Source organism: Coregonus clupeaformis, chromosome 31, assembly GCF_020615455.1.
Source record: "Coregonus clupeaformis isolate EN_2021a chromosome 31, ASM2061545v1, whole genome shotgun sequence".
Classification (NCBI taxonomy): domain Eukaryota; kingdom Metazoa; phylum Chordata; class Actinopteri; order Salmoniformes; family Salmonidae; genus Coregonus; species Coregonus clupeaformis.
This window is the reverse complement of record NC_059222.1, coordinates 38950429-38965874: the sequence shown is the minus strand read 5'-3', so window position 1 is coordinate 38965874 and position 15446 is coordinate 38950429. Positions and strand designations below refer to the sequence as shown.

Here is a 15446-nt window from a genome sequence, read left to right as displayed (position 1 = left end):
CCTGCGGAGAGAAACTATGATGTGGGTAACCGGGAGCTTCTCGCAGTGAAACTGGCCTTGGAGGAGTTGGTTGGAGGGGGCGGAGCAACCGTTTGTTGTCTGGACTGACCACAATAATCTTGCTTACGTGCAATCGGCTAGACGTCTCAACTCCCGTCAGGCCAGGTGGGCTTTGTTTTTTGGACGCTTTAATTTTCCCCTGATGTTCTGACCTGGTTCCAAGAACGGCAAGGCGGACGCCTTGTCCCGGATGTTCTCCAAGACGGAGGAGAGTGGGGCCAAGACTGAGACGATTCTTCCCCAGAACTTCGTCGTGGGAGCAGTTACATGGAGGATTGAGGAGGAGGTTATGGCGGCCCTTCGGACGCAGCCCGGTCCCGGTAACTGTCCACCCGGTCGGTTGTTTGTGCCAGAGTCTGTCCGTTCTGCTGTCCTCCAATGGTCCCACGCCAGTTAGATGGCTTGTCACCCTGGCGTCGCTCGGACTATGGTGTTACTGCGCAGACGATTTTGGTGGACTGCCATGGGAGAAGATACCCGGAGGTTTGTTGCTGCCTGTCCAGTTTGTGCACAGAATAAGAGTACCAATCGGCCCAGCTCTGGGCTTCTTCATCCCCTACCTATTCCCCGGCGACCATGGTCGCATCTGGCCCTGGACTTTGTCACTGGGTTGCCCTCTTCTGATGGCAACACGGTCATTCTGACTATTGTGGACAGATTCAGCAAGTTCTCCCACTTTGTTCCCATCTCCAAGCTTCCCTCCGAGATCCTTGTTAGGGAGGTTTTCAGGGTCCACGGGTTGCCCAGTGACATAGTTTCCGACCGTGGTCCTCAGTTTACCTCTGCTGTCTGGAAGTCCTTCTGTTTGGCCATTGTAGCTACAGTCAGTCTCACATCTGGATTTCACCCCCAATCTAATGGTCAGGCGGAGAGAGCCAACCAGAAGATGGAGTCCACGCTGTGCTGCCTTGTCTCCTCCAACCCCACCTCTTGGGTCTCTCAGTTGCCCTGGGTCGAGTATGCCCATAATACTCTCCCTACATCTGCCACTAGGATGTCTCCCTTCCAGTGCCTGTACGGCTACCAACCTCCCTTGTTTCCTTCTCAGGAGAGGGATCTCTCGGTTCCCTCTGTCCAGGCCCACATTCGTCGTTGCCACCGGACCTGGCATCAGGCCAGAAAGGCCCACCTTAGAGTTTCTGACCGGTATCAGCTCCAGGTGAATCGTCGCCGTATTCCAGCCCCCGCTTATACCGTCGGAGATAAGGTCTGGTTGGCTACACGGGATCTTCCTCTGCGGACTGAGTCGAAGAAACTGTCACCGAAGTTCATTGGTCAGTTTGTGGTGGAGAGAGTTATTAATCCTGTTGTGGTACGACTCAAATTGCCTAGAACGCTCAGAGTCCATCCCACCTTTCATGTCTCCTGCCTCAAGCCTGTTCTCCTCAGTCCTCTGTTGCCCCCTCCTCTTCGTCCTCCTCCTCCTCCTCGGATGATCGGAGGTAGTCCTGTCTACACGGTGCGCCGCATCATGGATTCCAGACGTCAGGGTTTCCAGTATCTCGTGGACTGGGAGGGGTATGGTCCTGAGGAGTTGGATTCCTCGGCGTCAGATCCTTGATGCTGACCTCCTTCGTGACTTCTACCGCCTCCATCCTGGTGCTCCGGGTAGTCCGCCCGGTGGCGTTCGTCGGATGGGGGGGGGGGTACTGTCATGAATCCCGCTTCCTGAGTCTGTTTCTGCCTGAGTTGCCTGTTTTCTGTCCTGGAGTCTGTTTTCCTGAGGTTCCTGAACGCACCCTGTCTGGTTGCCGGGCGACGAAGCTAGGCGGGAGATCTCTCTATTACCCGCACCTGCATCTCATCAGCTATCTGCACACCTGGTCCTGATCATCACCTCTCCACTTCATAAGCTCTGACCTGACATCCATTCCCTGCCGGATCGTTAGCCATGAACAGTATGTTGTGTCAGCGTATCAGCCTCAAGTTTTCTAGAGTTAGTTTTGTTGTTTTGTACTTTTTGCTTGCCGTGTACTTACCTCCGTTTACTCTGTCTACAGTTATTCTCCCAGAACATTCACCCCACCCCTGCCTGCTTCCACATTTCAGTCATTAAATAAATACTCCCCTTCTGTCTACTCACCTTGTCCTGGTCTGCTTCAGGTTCTGCTTTAGAGAATCGTGACACAAAAGCCACCGATCACCGATATATCTGCCGATATATGGGTTTTTAAAGGTGGAATGAAGAACATACCCTTTTTTTCTCACAAATTGTGCTCCAAAGGATTAACAGATACTCTAAATGATGATTTTTTAACTAAATATTAAAATAACATTGTTTAAGAACATTTTAGTGACTAAATATTACAGTTAACGTTATTTAAGAACATTATATAAGAACATGATAACCCCCAAAAAAGCAACTATATCCTCTATAAATGTCACGATCGTTGATGAACGGGACGGACCAAGGCGCAGCGTGATATGCCAACATGTTTATTTAACGAATAAACACACAACAAAACAACAAACGAAACGTGAAGTCCAAGGTAGCACACAAACAACATACCTTACACGGAACAAGATCCCACAACCCACTAGTGCCAATAGGCTGCCTAAGTATGGTCCCCAATCAGAGACAACGAGCGACAGCTGCCTCTGATTGGGAACCACACAGGCCAACATAGATCTATACATACTAGACTCTATAACATAGAACAACACAACACAGAAAATACACACCCTGACTCAACAAATAAGAGTCCTCAGAGTCAGGGCGTGACAATAAAGACGAAAGTAAATATGAAACACTTGTTCAGCTTACCTTCTTAGGTACAACTTAAAGATGTGTGAGTCTGAGGGGCTGAAGTCTGGGTCTGGACTGGAACTGCTGACTGGAGCTGGACCCGACGACGGTGGATCGAACTGCTCTGGCTCCGGAGTGGAGCCGCTGACCGGAGCTGGACTGGACCCCGGTGGAGTGGATTGCTCTGGCTCCGGAGTGGAGCAGCTGACCGGAGCTGAACTGGGCACCGGTGGAGCGGATTGCTCTGGCTCCGGAGTGGAGCAGCTAACCGGAGCTGGATCAGGCACCGGTGGAGCGGACTACTCTGGCTCTGGAGTGGATCCGCTGACCGGAGTTGGACCGGACCCCGGTGGAGCGGATTGCTCTGGCTCCGGAGTGGAGCAGCTGACCGGTGCTGGACCAGGCACCGGTGAAACAGGCACGGACACACGCACCACTGGCTTGGTGCGGGGAGCAGGAACGGGCCGTACCGGGCTGGCGACGCGCACCACTGGCTTGGTGCGAGGAGCAGGAACGGGACGTACCGGACTGGCGACGCGCACCACTGGCCTGGTGCGGGGAGCAGGTACAGGCCGGGCCGGGCTGGCGACGCACACCACTGGCTTGGTGCGAGGAGCAGGAACAGGCCGGGCCGGCGACGCGCACCACTGGCTTGGTGCGAGGGACAGGAACAGGCCGGACCGGGCTGGCGACGCGCACCACTGTCTTGGTGCGAGGGGCAGGAACAGGCCGGACCGGGCTGGCGACGCGCACCACTGGCTTGGTGCGAGGGACAGGAACAGGCCGGACCGGGCTGGCGATGCGCACCACTGGCTTGGTGCGAGGTGCAGGAACAGACCGGGCTGGCGACGCGCACCACTAGTTTGGTGCGAGGGTCAGGAACAGGCCGGACCGGGCTGGCGACGCGCACCACTGGCTTGATGCGAGGAGCAGGAACGGACCGAACTGTACTGGGAACACACACCACTGGCTTAGTGCGGGAAGCAGGAACGTGTCGGGCCGTACTGGGAACACGCACCACTGGCTTAGTGCGGGGAGCAGGAACGGGCCGGACCGGACTGGCGACACGCACCACTTGCTTGGTGCGAGAAGCGGGACTGGGTTCCTATATAAACCCCCGCTCCTTCTGCTGCCTAACCAGCTCCTCTCGCCGTGCCTCTACACTCTCCTTCTCCCTTATAGCCTCCTGTAGCGCCTCCCTCTGACCTAATAACTCCTGCTCCCTCTGAACCAATAGCCCCCGTAACCCGGTGGCCTCCTCTCCTAACCTGCAGATCCGCCCTGTCGCTTCCTCCTGCTGCCTCGTCGTCCACACCGTGTGCCCCCCCAAATTTTTTTATTGGGGTTGCCTCTCGGGTCTCCGTCGTCGGCACTCCTCTTCCCGTGAGGACTCCTCCGGGAGCCCCCACGAGTTAGGGAACAGACACTCGTCGTCGTCATCCTCCGACTCCTCAGTGTAGTACTGTTCCCACTCCTCTTCCCAAGGTCGTAGGGACCCAATCCGAAACCCAACCGGGTGCAGTGGTCGGGGCTCTTCTCTATCGCTCCCCGACCACCCCTTTAGCCCCCCCAAAAAAATTTATTGGGGCTGCTTCTCGGGCCTCCTCCTCGGCCGGCTTCCGTGTTGCCGTCGTTCCTCTCCTGCCTGGGCATTTACCTTCGCCCATGGCCCTTTCCCCGCGAATATCTCCTCCCATGACCACCATTTGCCCACCTGTGACATCGCTATACGCTCTTCCTGAGCACGCTGCTTGGTCCTCGTTTTTGTGGGATCTTCTGTCACGATCGTTTATAGACGGGACGGACCAAGGCGCAGCGTGATATGCCAACATGTTTATTTAACGAATAAACACACAACAAAACAACAAACAAAACGTGAAGTCCAAGGTAGCACACAAACAACATACCTTACACGGAACAAGATCCCACAACCCACTAGTGCCAATAGGCTGCCTAAGTATGGTCCCCAATCAGAGACAACGAGCGACAGCTGCCTCTGATTGGGAACCACACAGGCCAACATAGATCTATACATACTAGACTCTATAACATAGAACAACACAACACAGAAAATACACACCCTGACTCAACAAATAAGAGTCCTCAGAGTCAGGGCGTGACAATAAAGATGAAAGTAAATATGAAACACTTGTTCAGCTTACCTTCTTAGGTACAACTTAAAGATGTGTCTATCTATGGCAGTGGATAAGAACGTAGAAGTGTTTGTGCTGAAGCACCACAAGCACAGTAATAAACAAGAAGGGCTGAATTAATTAAACTTTGTCTTAAAGTAAATCTGAATCTGCACTTTTCACAAGATCACAAACTATGCAGTGAAATTATGGAGCCAGATACCTGCCAAAGGTTGAACGTACGTATCGTTAGGATCGTAAAAATATGCATATGTAAATTGTTAGGATTGTAAGAAAAACCATACGTGAAACATGAAACTTAAACGTTAAAATAGATCTGTAAATGTGCAAACCCTATGTTACGACTACGAATGAACATTTACACGTTCAATTCTTACTTTACGTCTCCCTTTACTCGGTTACAGATATTTTTTATGCGCACAAACTTTTGTCAGTAACGTGGCATCTGCAAAGGACATGAACCGAACGTAGCTAGTCGAAGTTAGCTAGTCAATCAACCAACTCTAGCCCAAACTTTAGTTGCTTTGCAGCTTCTGGTTTCATTTCCAAAATAAAAGTCTAGAGCTTGTTTTAGAACTGCATTCAATAACGACATACCAGTAGATGACGTAGTATAGGCTTGGGCCTTCAGCAAATGACTTGTGTGAGAATGATAACGACACAGAAGAACCTTGTTTAGAATAACCGCCTGAGCTGCAAAATATAAAGTAAATATGATTTAGGCTTATTCCGCTATCTAAATATGCCATGCTGTTGTGTGTTATTTAATGGTGATATAATTGCATCATTTATTTTTTATAGCCGCGTGGGCTATTGTGGTGATCATGTAACCTAATGAATCACACTTTTTCCAGTATTTGGGAGCACGGACTGTAGGCCTTATATTAGGCATTTTGACTGTTGTATTAGTGAATTCCACTCTGTATGTAGACTTGTTATAGCCATTTGCGTTGCGCAACGCCATCACGCAGAGGCTATATCCATATCAATAAATGACACAAAACTAAATTTTGATTAAGTCTTGGCTATAACCTGTCCTGAGCGAAATAGCCAAGGGGTCCCAAATGGTCAAGACTATCTATAGCCTATTCTTATTGCCAGATCGGTTTTCCCTATCAGCCACTGCACGTGCTTCTTCAACTACTTTGTTTAAAATGTATTTAGAGTCTATGTTTAGAGGCCTGTGAGCTGGGGTTTCTTTAAGGGGAGGCCTATAATAAAAGCAGTTATAAAACACAAATAGAGTTATACAATTATTTTGCAAGACACCAGTACCCCAAATGATAGCCTAAATTGCAATGCCTACAAGTTGAAGGCCTATTTTTTATTTAGATAAGCCTAAATTAAACATTGAATTATTAAAGTGATAGGCTAAAGGACTTCGGAGAATTTAGATCATTTTGAATACACATGGATTTCAATAAACAAATGGATAAGATTGTTCTATTCTCTTTGATTTAGTTCTTATTGCAACTCAGACAAATGACTGAATGGATGACATACTGACTGACTGAACTGAATGAAGGATTAATTAAATGTTCAAATATGTTGGAATGACAAGATGCATGCATCATGCACGCTCTGCACTTTATTTGGCTAGTAGGCAAAAAGGCCTACATGAGGGTATAATGACTCTATGGCTGCATGCCTCCAGAAGGACATCTTCTGAGGCTGAGGGGTGCTTTTCCGAAGGCGCATGGTGCTGTGGTGCAGCATGGAGATCACAAGCTCTTCAACTGGGCAGCAGTGTCGCGATGGAGGGAACAGCCTATACGGAGATTACCTAAGACCACTGCAACAGAGTTATTGTAAAGTGTGGGAATAAGCTTATGTCAGACTTAGCCTACGTTTAACCTCTCCCTTGTTCATTTCAAAGTCCATATGTTCATGATCTGATTCATATAAATCATGTCAAATTATTTGTAATTCATATTAACCCCTCCTACAGAATATGCTTTGGAAAGATTTTGAGTGATGAAGTAAATATGAACATAGTCTATTAAAAAAATGTGCGTGGCAAAGACTCCAGTGGTCATACATAATTAATAGATTCACCAAGCATCTATTATTATTCGATGTTTCATTATTCCTGGTATATACTATTGGCTATGATTGCAGACAGAGCCCGGAGAATGGGATGGTGCAATATTGAATTAGTCATATTTTGATACATGGGATGTCCACGTTGCCCGTGCTGTAGAGATACACCTAGCGGACTGAAACTTCACTGTTGTAGGCATAATACAGCTAGTGCTATCTAGACTTGCGCTGGCAAACAAATCCATTACATTAGCTACTTAAATGTGAAGTAAACTCAACTGAGGAGTAATAGAGAATGGAGACTTTTAACTTGAAAACGTGCAGGATACCTATTTCCGGTTTCCCTGGCTTCTTTTTTTTGTACTGTGTTATGCTTGTTAGGGTAGCACTCCTCACAGGCCGTTTGGTGTATGTTTTTTTTGTTGGTGAGATGAAACTGCCAAAACTCTGAAAGGTATTATTGTACTTCAGAATTGCAACACAAGATTTGTTCAAGCCTAAAATGTTAGTCCGTAATCGTAACATGTTGTTTGTATGTTCACATCTGAAATGTCACATTTACGTTCATGTTTCACGCATGGCTTTTCTTACGATCCTAACAATTTACGTATGGATTTTCTTACAGTTCGTACGATACGTACGTTCAACCTTTGGCAGGTATCTGGCTCCATAAAACTCCATTGGAATCGTATTAATGCCCATTGTGTATGTTTCCCTTGCATCTTCAATGGACCGTGCGGTGCATTCTGCATGATTATGGGACAAGGAGAGTGTATGGAAGTAAATTGGGTGCTAGCTCAAAAAAAAAAACTGCATGAATTTCATCAACAAGAAGTACAATATTACAAATATTAGTGAACATTTGAAATAAAATCAGATAAATTAACATCCGAGCTAAAGTATTTAAAAGACCTTTGAGCATCTTTTTAGTCACTAAGGCCCAATGAAGGCAACAAATTACAGGACTAACAGATAGAGAGATGAGCTAGCGATTTCGACGCATGCCTCGGAGCTTCGGTATCAAAAGTATCATCACTAGGACCCCGAGGTCCGGACCTCTGTCATAAAAAAAATATAAAACGACCGGGCACACAGGGCATGTGCCCAGGGGAATGACCTCCAGACCCCCCCATTAATTTTGTTAGTCACCGTCACTCAGATATCATATTAATATGGCACAAGTCAAGGCAAGGCTGAACATTGTGGCGAGATTGGGCGAGGCCAACATCAAACTTCTATTAGATCTACTCTTTAACCAAAAAGTTATCAATCAATTTGAGAAGGAAACCATAATGGAGACACAGGAGGGCAGATAAAGCACGTGCCCTTGTGGACATGACCCATGCCAAAGGTGAACATGTGTCTGAGATAATGTTGACCCTACTAAGGGATGTTGACCCCAAGCTCTACAATGACATCGGTTTAGAAACTAATTCAGTGGATCGCACGGATGGATTTCCAGGTAAGGAAGGATACAATTTGTTCAAGCCCACTGGGGGTACAAAATTCTGATAACGTTCCCAAAATTATCAGGTTTTCCAGAAATCCTGGTTGAAGGATTCCGGATTTCCTTCTTATTCCCTCCTGATTTCAGGAATCTTCCCACCAGATTTTCTGGAAAACATTAACATTTTGGGATAGTATTTTGCTACCCTACCTAATGTGTAATTTCAAACTAGTGTAATACTGTGGTTGTGACATGCTCTATTTTTCTTTCTGCAGTTTACAACATGAGGTGATGTGAGATGACTAAAGAAGAGACGACAGCCACCATTTAAAGCCACAATCCATGCATGTCTGCTGTTGCTTTACCATACATTTTAGGGTAGATTTTTCTGTTGTTTATACCTTATCATCCTTTCAGGTTTAAAATGTATTCTCAATAAATAATGTACCTTGAAGGTGTCTTTTGTCCTCTCCTACCACTGTGGTTCATTCCCCATTCACCATGGCTTAAATCATTTTACTGATAAACTCCTTAAGCAGAAAGTCAGATTTACTATTTATATACCTTCTTTTCAGAGGCTTATATATATATATATATATATATATATATATATATATATATATATATATATATATATATATTCAGATGTATACCTTATTTTCAGAAACTCTTTCTCCTTGGTTCTGCAGATGGAATATCCTGTAATGCTCTCTCTCTTCTCTCTCTCTCTCTCTCTCTCTCTCTCTCTCTCTCTCTCTCGCTTTCTCTCTCTCTCTCTCTGTCACTCACTTATCCTCTTCCTCTCTCTCTCTCTCTCTCTCTCTCTTGCTTTCTCTCTTTCTTTCTTTCTCTCTCTCTCTCTCTCTCTCTCTCGCTCTCTCTCTCTCTCTCTCTCTCTCTCTGCTTTCTCTCTCTCTCTCTCTCTCTCTCTCTCTCTCTCTCTCTCTCTCTCTCTCTCTCTCTCTCTCTCTCTCTCTCTCTCACACACAGCATATCCTGTTTTCCTCTCTCTGTGGCCAAACTTTGTGAATGAAGCTCTGATTCAAGCACACAGCTGCTCTTTAAAACCCTCTCTCCCTCTTTTGTCCCATTTTCTCCCTACTCTTAATCTCTCCTCTTTCTCTTCCTCTCTTGTCTACCCACATTATTTTCTGTCACTCTCTCTGTATCCATGTTGCTGTCACCCTCTCTATCTCTTTCTGATGGAGAGTTAAAATTTTCCTTTAGCTTGTCATCATGTCATTCACCATTCAGAGGTAGAGCTCTATAAATCGGTCGTCACTAGTTACCACAGCCACAAAGTCATAAACTCCACCCATTTCTGCAATTTATCTTCTTAAAATGTGATTTTAAACGTAAACATAACCCTAACCTTAACCTTAACCTTAACCACACTGCTAACCTTATGCCGAACCCTAACCTTCAATTAAGACCAAAAAGCAAATGTTTGTTTTCATGAATGTTCATGATATAGCCAATGTTGACTCTGTGGCTGTGGTAACTAGTGGAAACTCTATACACTTAGTATACAAAATATTATGAACACCTGCTCTTTCCAAGACAGACTGACCGGGTGAATCCAGATGAAAGCTATGATCCCTTATTGATGTCACTTTTTAAATCCCCTTCAATCAGTGTATATGAAGGGGAGGAGACAGGTTAAATAATGATTTTTAAGCCTTGAGACAATTGAGACATGGATTTTGAAGGTGTCATTCAAAGGTTGAATGTGTAAGACAAAATATTGACGTGCCTTTGAACAGGTTATTGTAGAACTGCAACGCTGCTGGTTTCCCATGCTTCCCACAGTTTCCCATGTGTATCAAGAATGGTCCACCACCTTAAGGACATCCAGCCAATTTGACCGTTGACACAACTGTGGGAAGCATTGCCGTCAACATGGGCCAGCAAGGGTGCTTGTGTGCTAGTGTGTGTGCATGTTTATGTGACTTCTGGGGGTGGAGCTTAGAGAATTTCGGTATAGCAAAGCTTCTGATTGGCTGCCCAGTAGCAAGCGTCCCTAAACCACGCCTCGTTTCACCGCATGTGACGCCCCAGTTCTGAGTCAATTCACGAATGTTACACGTCATTTTAAGATAGAAAGTCGACAAAAAGTCATCCTCTATTTTTTTTGTAATAATCTGAGCTCTCCAATTGGTGATGATGGTTCGGAAGTCGGAAGACGGAGTGGGTAAGTAGCGCCCGACCTAATTAGCCTAACGTTATCTAGCCTTGGATATTTGATGTATGCCCTCGCTTTATAAACAGTTAATTATTTAGTTAAGGCTATTTATTTTTCATCTAAGTTATTGCTACCTTGTTTCAGTTGGCTATTAGTCACATGTTTTAGCGGTGTCTTTTCAGGTTGACTGGCTAAAAAGTTAACTTACCCAGCCTGCAATAGCGCAACAGGTATTCATATGCTAATTTCCAGACGACCTTAGAACAATAGGTTCATTTAGTGGACTGAATTGAGGCCATGCAGCTATGTGTGCACTGTGTAACACTGAAATCATAGTGCGTGTGTGTCTATAAATATGATGAAAGGGTCCATTGATCCAGTTAATTAAAATGATATTATAGAGGCTGCATTTAAAGGGAGTGTGTGTGTGGTTGCCTCAAATATAATCAATTACATTTATTTATTTATTTATTTATGAAGTCCTTTTTTACATTAACAGTCACAAAGTGCCATCACATTGCGTGCAATCACCACTGGTGTGAGGTTTGCTTTGGCCAATGTGTGTGAAATGGGGAGGGACAGACAGACAGTGAGAACAGAGGAAAGAGAACCCCTGACATGTCTTCTTGACCAGTGAGAGTCTCTGGCTCTCCCTCCAGTCTGACCTCTAAACCCTGACCCTGGGTCATACAGTTACAAAGAAGAGAGGGAGGAATAGGAGAGGAGGGGGAGAGGAGATATGATGGGGGGATGGAAGGGATGCTGATATCTCACTCTCTGCTCTCTATCTATCTCCACTCCTCTCGTCCCTCTCTCTTTCCCTTTGGCCTCATCTCCCTCAGTATTATACCCAGAGGGTGTGTGTTAACACAGTCACCAGGGAGCTCACCACAACCACACGGTGGTTGGGGAACCTCTCAGTGATGGCACACAACACGTTAATGAGCAATCAGCAGATCATGGAGCTAACACAAGTCTTCAGGCAAGGTTAGTCACCAAGCAAGTCTAGTTCACCTAAGCACTTCTGTTACATCTTGTTGATACTGTGCTGGAGTTGATCTCAGTGGTGCAGTGAGGAGAGGGTGACCCTTAGTGGCTGAATAACAGTATCAATAATAATACCCTATACCTAGCATTTTGACACTGTTACTATACAGGGCTCAGTTTCCTGATAGCGATGGAACTTAGACTTACGAGTGTTTTAACGATGCATCGTTCCTACAGCGGCCGAAGATGTAAGATGCTTTTTCCAAAACAACACGCAGCGAGAACGTTTGCTAAGTGCGTTGTTGAGGCATGTGTCGATACTGATAGGATCGGAAGAAAAGCAGTGCTGCTCTCGGATCAGCTTTCTCCATTCAAATCTTACCTTAAAGAGCAACTGAAGGCAATAAAAGTACTTACTTTATGTTCGTATTCTTATCTTTTATTATTTGTTATTATTGTTGAGAAGGAACCTGCAAGTACGCATTTCGTTGGACGATGTTTACCATGCGTATCCAGTACATATGACTAATAAAACTTGAAACTTGAACAACTTTTCTGGTAGAAAACGGCAGTTGTGGACTCGAGTCACATGACTTGGGCTCGAGTCTGACTCAAGTCACAAATTTGATGACTTGAGACTCTACTTGATATAAAATAACTTGAGACTTGACTTGGAGCCTCAAGACTTGAGACTCGACTTTGACTTGAGACTGATGACTTGAAATGATCTGGCCAGGTTTTGTAATGTTTTGTCACTCATTTTGTGGCACAGAGTCTACGTCAGGGATCATCAACTAGATGCAGCCGCAAGCCGATGTTTTACTTGAGTGGATGGTCAGGGGGTCGGAACATAATTACACATTTGTATACTGCAAATTGACTGCAAGAAGCCCAAACAGATATAATATTTGACTAAAACATAATAATTTCAAACCTTGCTTACATTTCCAGGGTGTTTTCTGGATAAAAATGGAGCTTAGGTGGGGCGTGGCCAATGGTGCTGTCGCCAACTGAACATTTTAAAAGCCCTCCTGTTGGCCGCAGTGACAAAAGTTTGCTGTTCTAAAGCTAATTTCCTGCAGTTCTACACATTTTGCAATGTGGCGGAGATCAAATGTTGCGGTTTAAGATAATTTCCTGCAATTCTACACATTTTGCCATGAGGCTGAGAGAGAAATTTGATGTTTGAATGCTAATTTATGCCTGGTTTCACCTGGTCAGTCTATGTCATGGAACGAGCAGTTGTTCTTAATGTTTTGTATACACAGTGTATATCTCTCTATGCGTGGGAATACTTTGGAACAGATTCCCAAAAGTAAAATCAATTGGGAGCTGATTTTGCTGGTGTTTTTAGTCTTCAATGTACAACAATAAAATAAAAAAATAATACGCTTTTTTATTTTTTTGCTCATAAAACTTGGGCCAAATAAAATCACGGGCGGCCAGTTGGGGAATCCTGGTGTACGTGGATTAATCTAGACACAGCCAGAGACAGGAGCCGCAGAATCGCCCTTGGGAAAAAAATTGCAACAGATTGGCTGGTGAAACGCACACTCTGCACTCTGATTGGACCAGCAAACTGTCAGTCAACACAGGTCGGGTGAGCTAGCGAACAGATTGTTGATTTGCTGTACAGCTATAGGTTCCGGTGCAGCGCAAACGGCAAATTGTAGTGAGAGAGGATTACCATAATAAATAAATATGCAGCTCCAAAAATTGTTTGGTGATCAAGAATGTTAACTGTTTACTTTACAAGCTCACCAGCAACAATTACTAGCATAGGTCTACTGGTCTTTTGGTATGTTACAATTGCTTGGTATTGATAATTTAGTTATGAAGGTTGCGTTTGGAATTTGTTGTTAAAAATCTAATATTACTGTGGCAAAGATGCACCATAGGCACTGCTCTTCACTTGCAGTCTCCAAACTCCTGCCAGTGGAGAGTGCTTTTTTTCTCTTATTTAAATATTTACTGTTGCTTTCACACATTTAAATGCATAAGCCCTATGTGGTAAATCTATATTCCATTGCGTCTCATCATTCCATTACCTTACTGTTTATTACAACACGTAGACATTTCTGTTTCATGTTTGATAGGCCTACGATACATTTTCATTTTATAGCCAACCATTTCTTACCCTGCTCTGAGTGGGCGCGATGTTTATAGTGCACATGAACATTCGCAAGACACATGAGGTAGACGTTATGTTTATTTAATTCAATGTATAGTTTCCTTTGTTCATATTTCCCGGGTTATGTCGGAGTTGCGTGTGTCTGTGTCCTATGTCTCTGTCATTTTTGTTGTTCGTAATAGGAGCACACATGCCTTAGTGCCCATAGAAATAGGCTACGTGGCCTGCGTCCATGCTTTGGAGTCAGAGGGTTGAATAAGATAAAATTATTGTTTAATGTATGCATGGTGTTGGAATATCATTAATAATCATTACGTCTGATTAAGACCAATGTACCAATGTAACAATGGATGTGGAAATGGCCTTTTACATTGTAGAACCAGTTTATTGGTTGTGGCCCCGTGTAGCTCAGTTGGTAGAGCATGGCATTTGCAACACCAGGGTTGTGGGTTCAATTCCCACAGGGGGCCAGTATGAAAATGTATGCACTCGCTAACTGTAAGTCGCTCTGAATAAGAGCACCTGCTACATGACTAAAATGTTGTAATTGTATGGTCCTGACGACCAATTGCTTATTATGTAGGCCTACCTGTTTGAGTTCCTGTTAGACAGATTGGATTTGGTTTCTCAGATAGGACAGGTTAAGCCTGATACAGAGGCTATTGCCTGTGTATATTTGGTAAAGCTACTTGTATATTTTGTATGATATGGTGCTTTCACCATTGGATCACTAAGACCTGTAAATAAATCTGCACGTCAACCTGCCTTGCCTTCTGCTGATTTCATGCCCTTCTGACTGCTACATGGTCCATATTTTAATAAACATATGTTGTAGACAAAATAATGAAAAGGGCTGTCCTGTAGCCTCGAGAAATAGACAATGATTTGTAGTTGAACAAGTCGTTGCATCTATCGATTTTATTTTACTTGACTTGAGACTTGACTTAAACTTGTGACTCGACTTGACTTGCTCTTAGAATGCACGACTTTGACTCGAGTCTTGACCCATTCTACTTGGGACTCAACTTGAGACTAGGACCTTGTGACTTGAGACTTGCTTGTGATTAGAATAATAGTGACTTGGTCCCACCTCTGGAAAACGGCCTATGTGGCATCGATATTAGTCAAATATTTATTCTAATTTGTTTTCCTACAAAGTGTAAATAGAATAATTATGGTCATAAAATCAGTCTCGTCCAAAACAGAGATTTGCTAGATAATTATGAAAAAATAGTATGTCACGGAATGAAGGGTACCGTAACATTTTTCCATGGGTTGGGTTAATTTAAATCATTCCCACAGCTGGCAGCACCCAAGTAATCATCAATTTGGAGCGCTGCTGCACACGACCCGATCGTGATGCCCATGGTCAATTTGGTTTGACATTCGATATCCCTATCGGGCTAGTTAGGAACCATCAGTACATTACACAATTTTTAAAATGTCAATAGCTCCAAATTTCAATGACTTAAAAACCTCAAACAAACTACAAATATTGAAAGCATTTAATGAGACAACAAAAAAATGTGCAACATGAAAATATTGTCCCATTTATATTTTGGAATTTATTGACGGTTCCTAACTAGCCCCACAGACAGGTTATCCAAAGTCAAACCAACTTTGCCACGGTCGCACACTGGCCGGCTGAAGCTAATTGGCGAAAGAAGTTGGCTAGCTAGTCTAGTGTCATGCGTCAGTGT

The 15446-nt window shown here is 44.6% G+C and overlaps 1 protein-coding gene across 3 annotated transcripts in view; it reads left to right on the top strand.

Annotated features, from left to right (window-relative positions):
• Positions 1–15446, top strand: part of LOC121547705 (cytohesin-1) — a 57863-nt gene that overhangs the window by 11148 nt on the left and 31269 nt on the right. The window contains exon 1 of one of the 3 annotated variants that reach the window (XM_041859105.2): positions 10554–10637. The exons of the other annotated variants lie outside the window; for them this stretch is intronic. Coding sequence (XP_041715039.2) covers positions 10607–10637 — 31 coding nt within the window. The 5' untranslated portion in view covers positions 10554–10606. Of the gene's footprint in view, positions 1–10553; positions 10638–15446 lie in introns of those variants that run through there. 3 annotated transcript variants of the gene reach the window in all.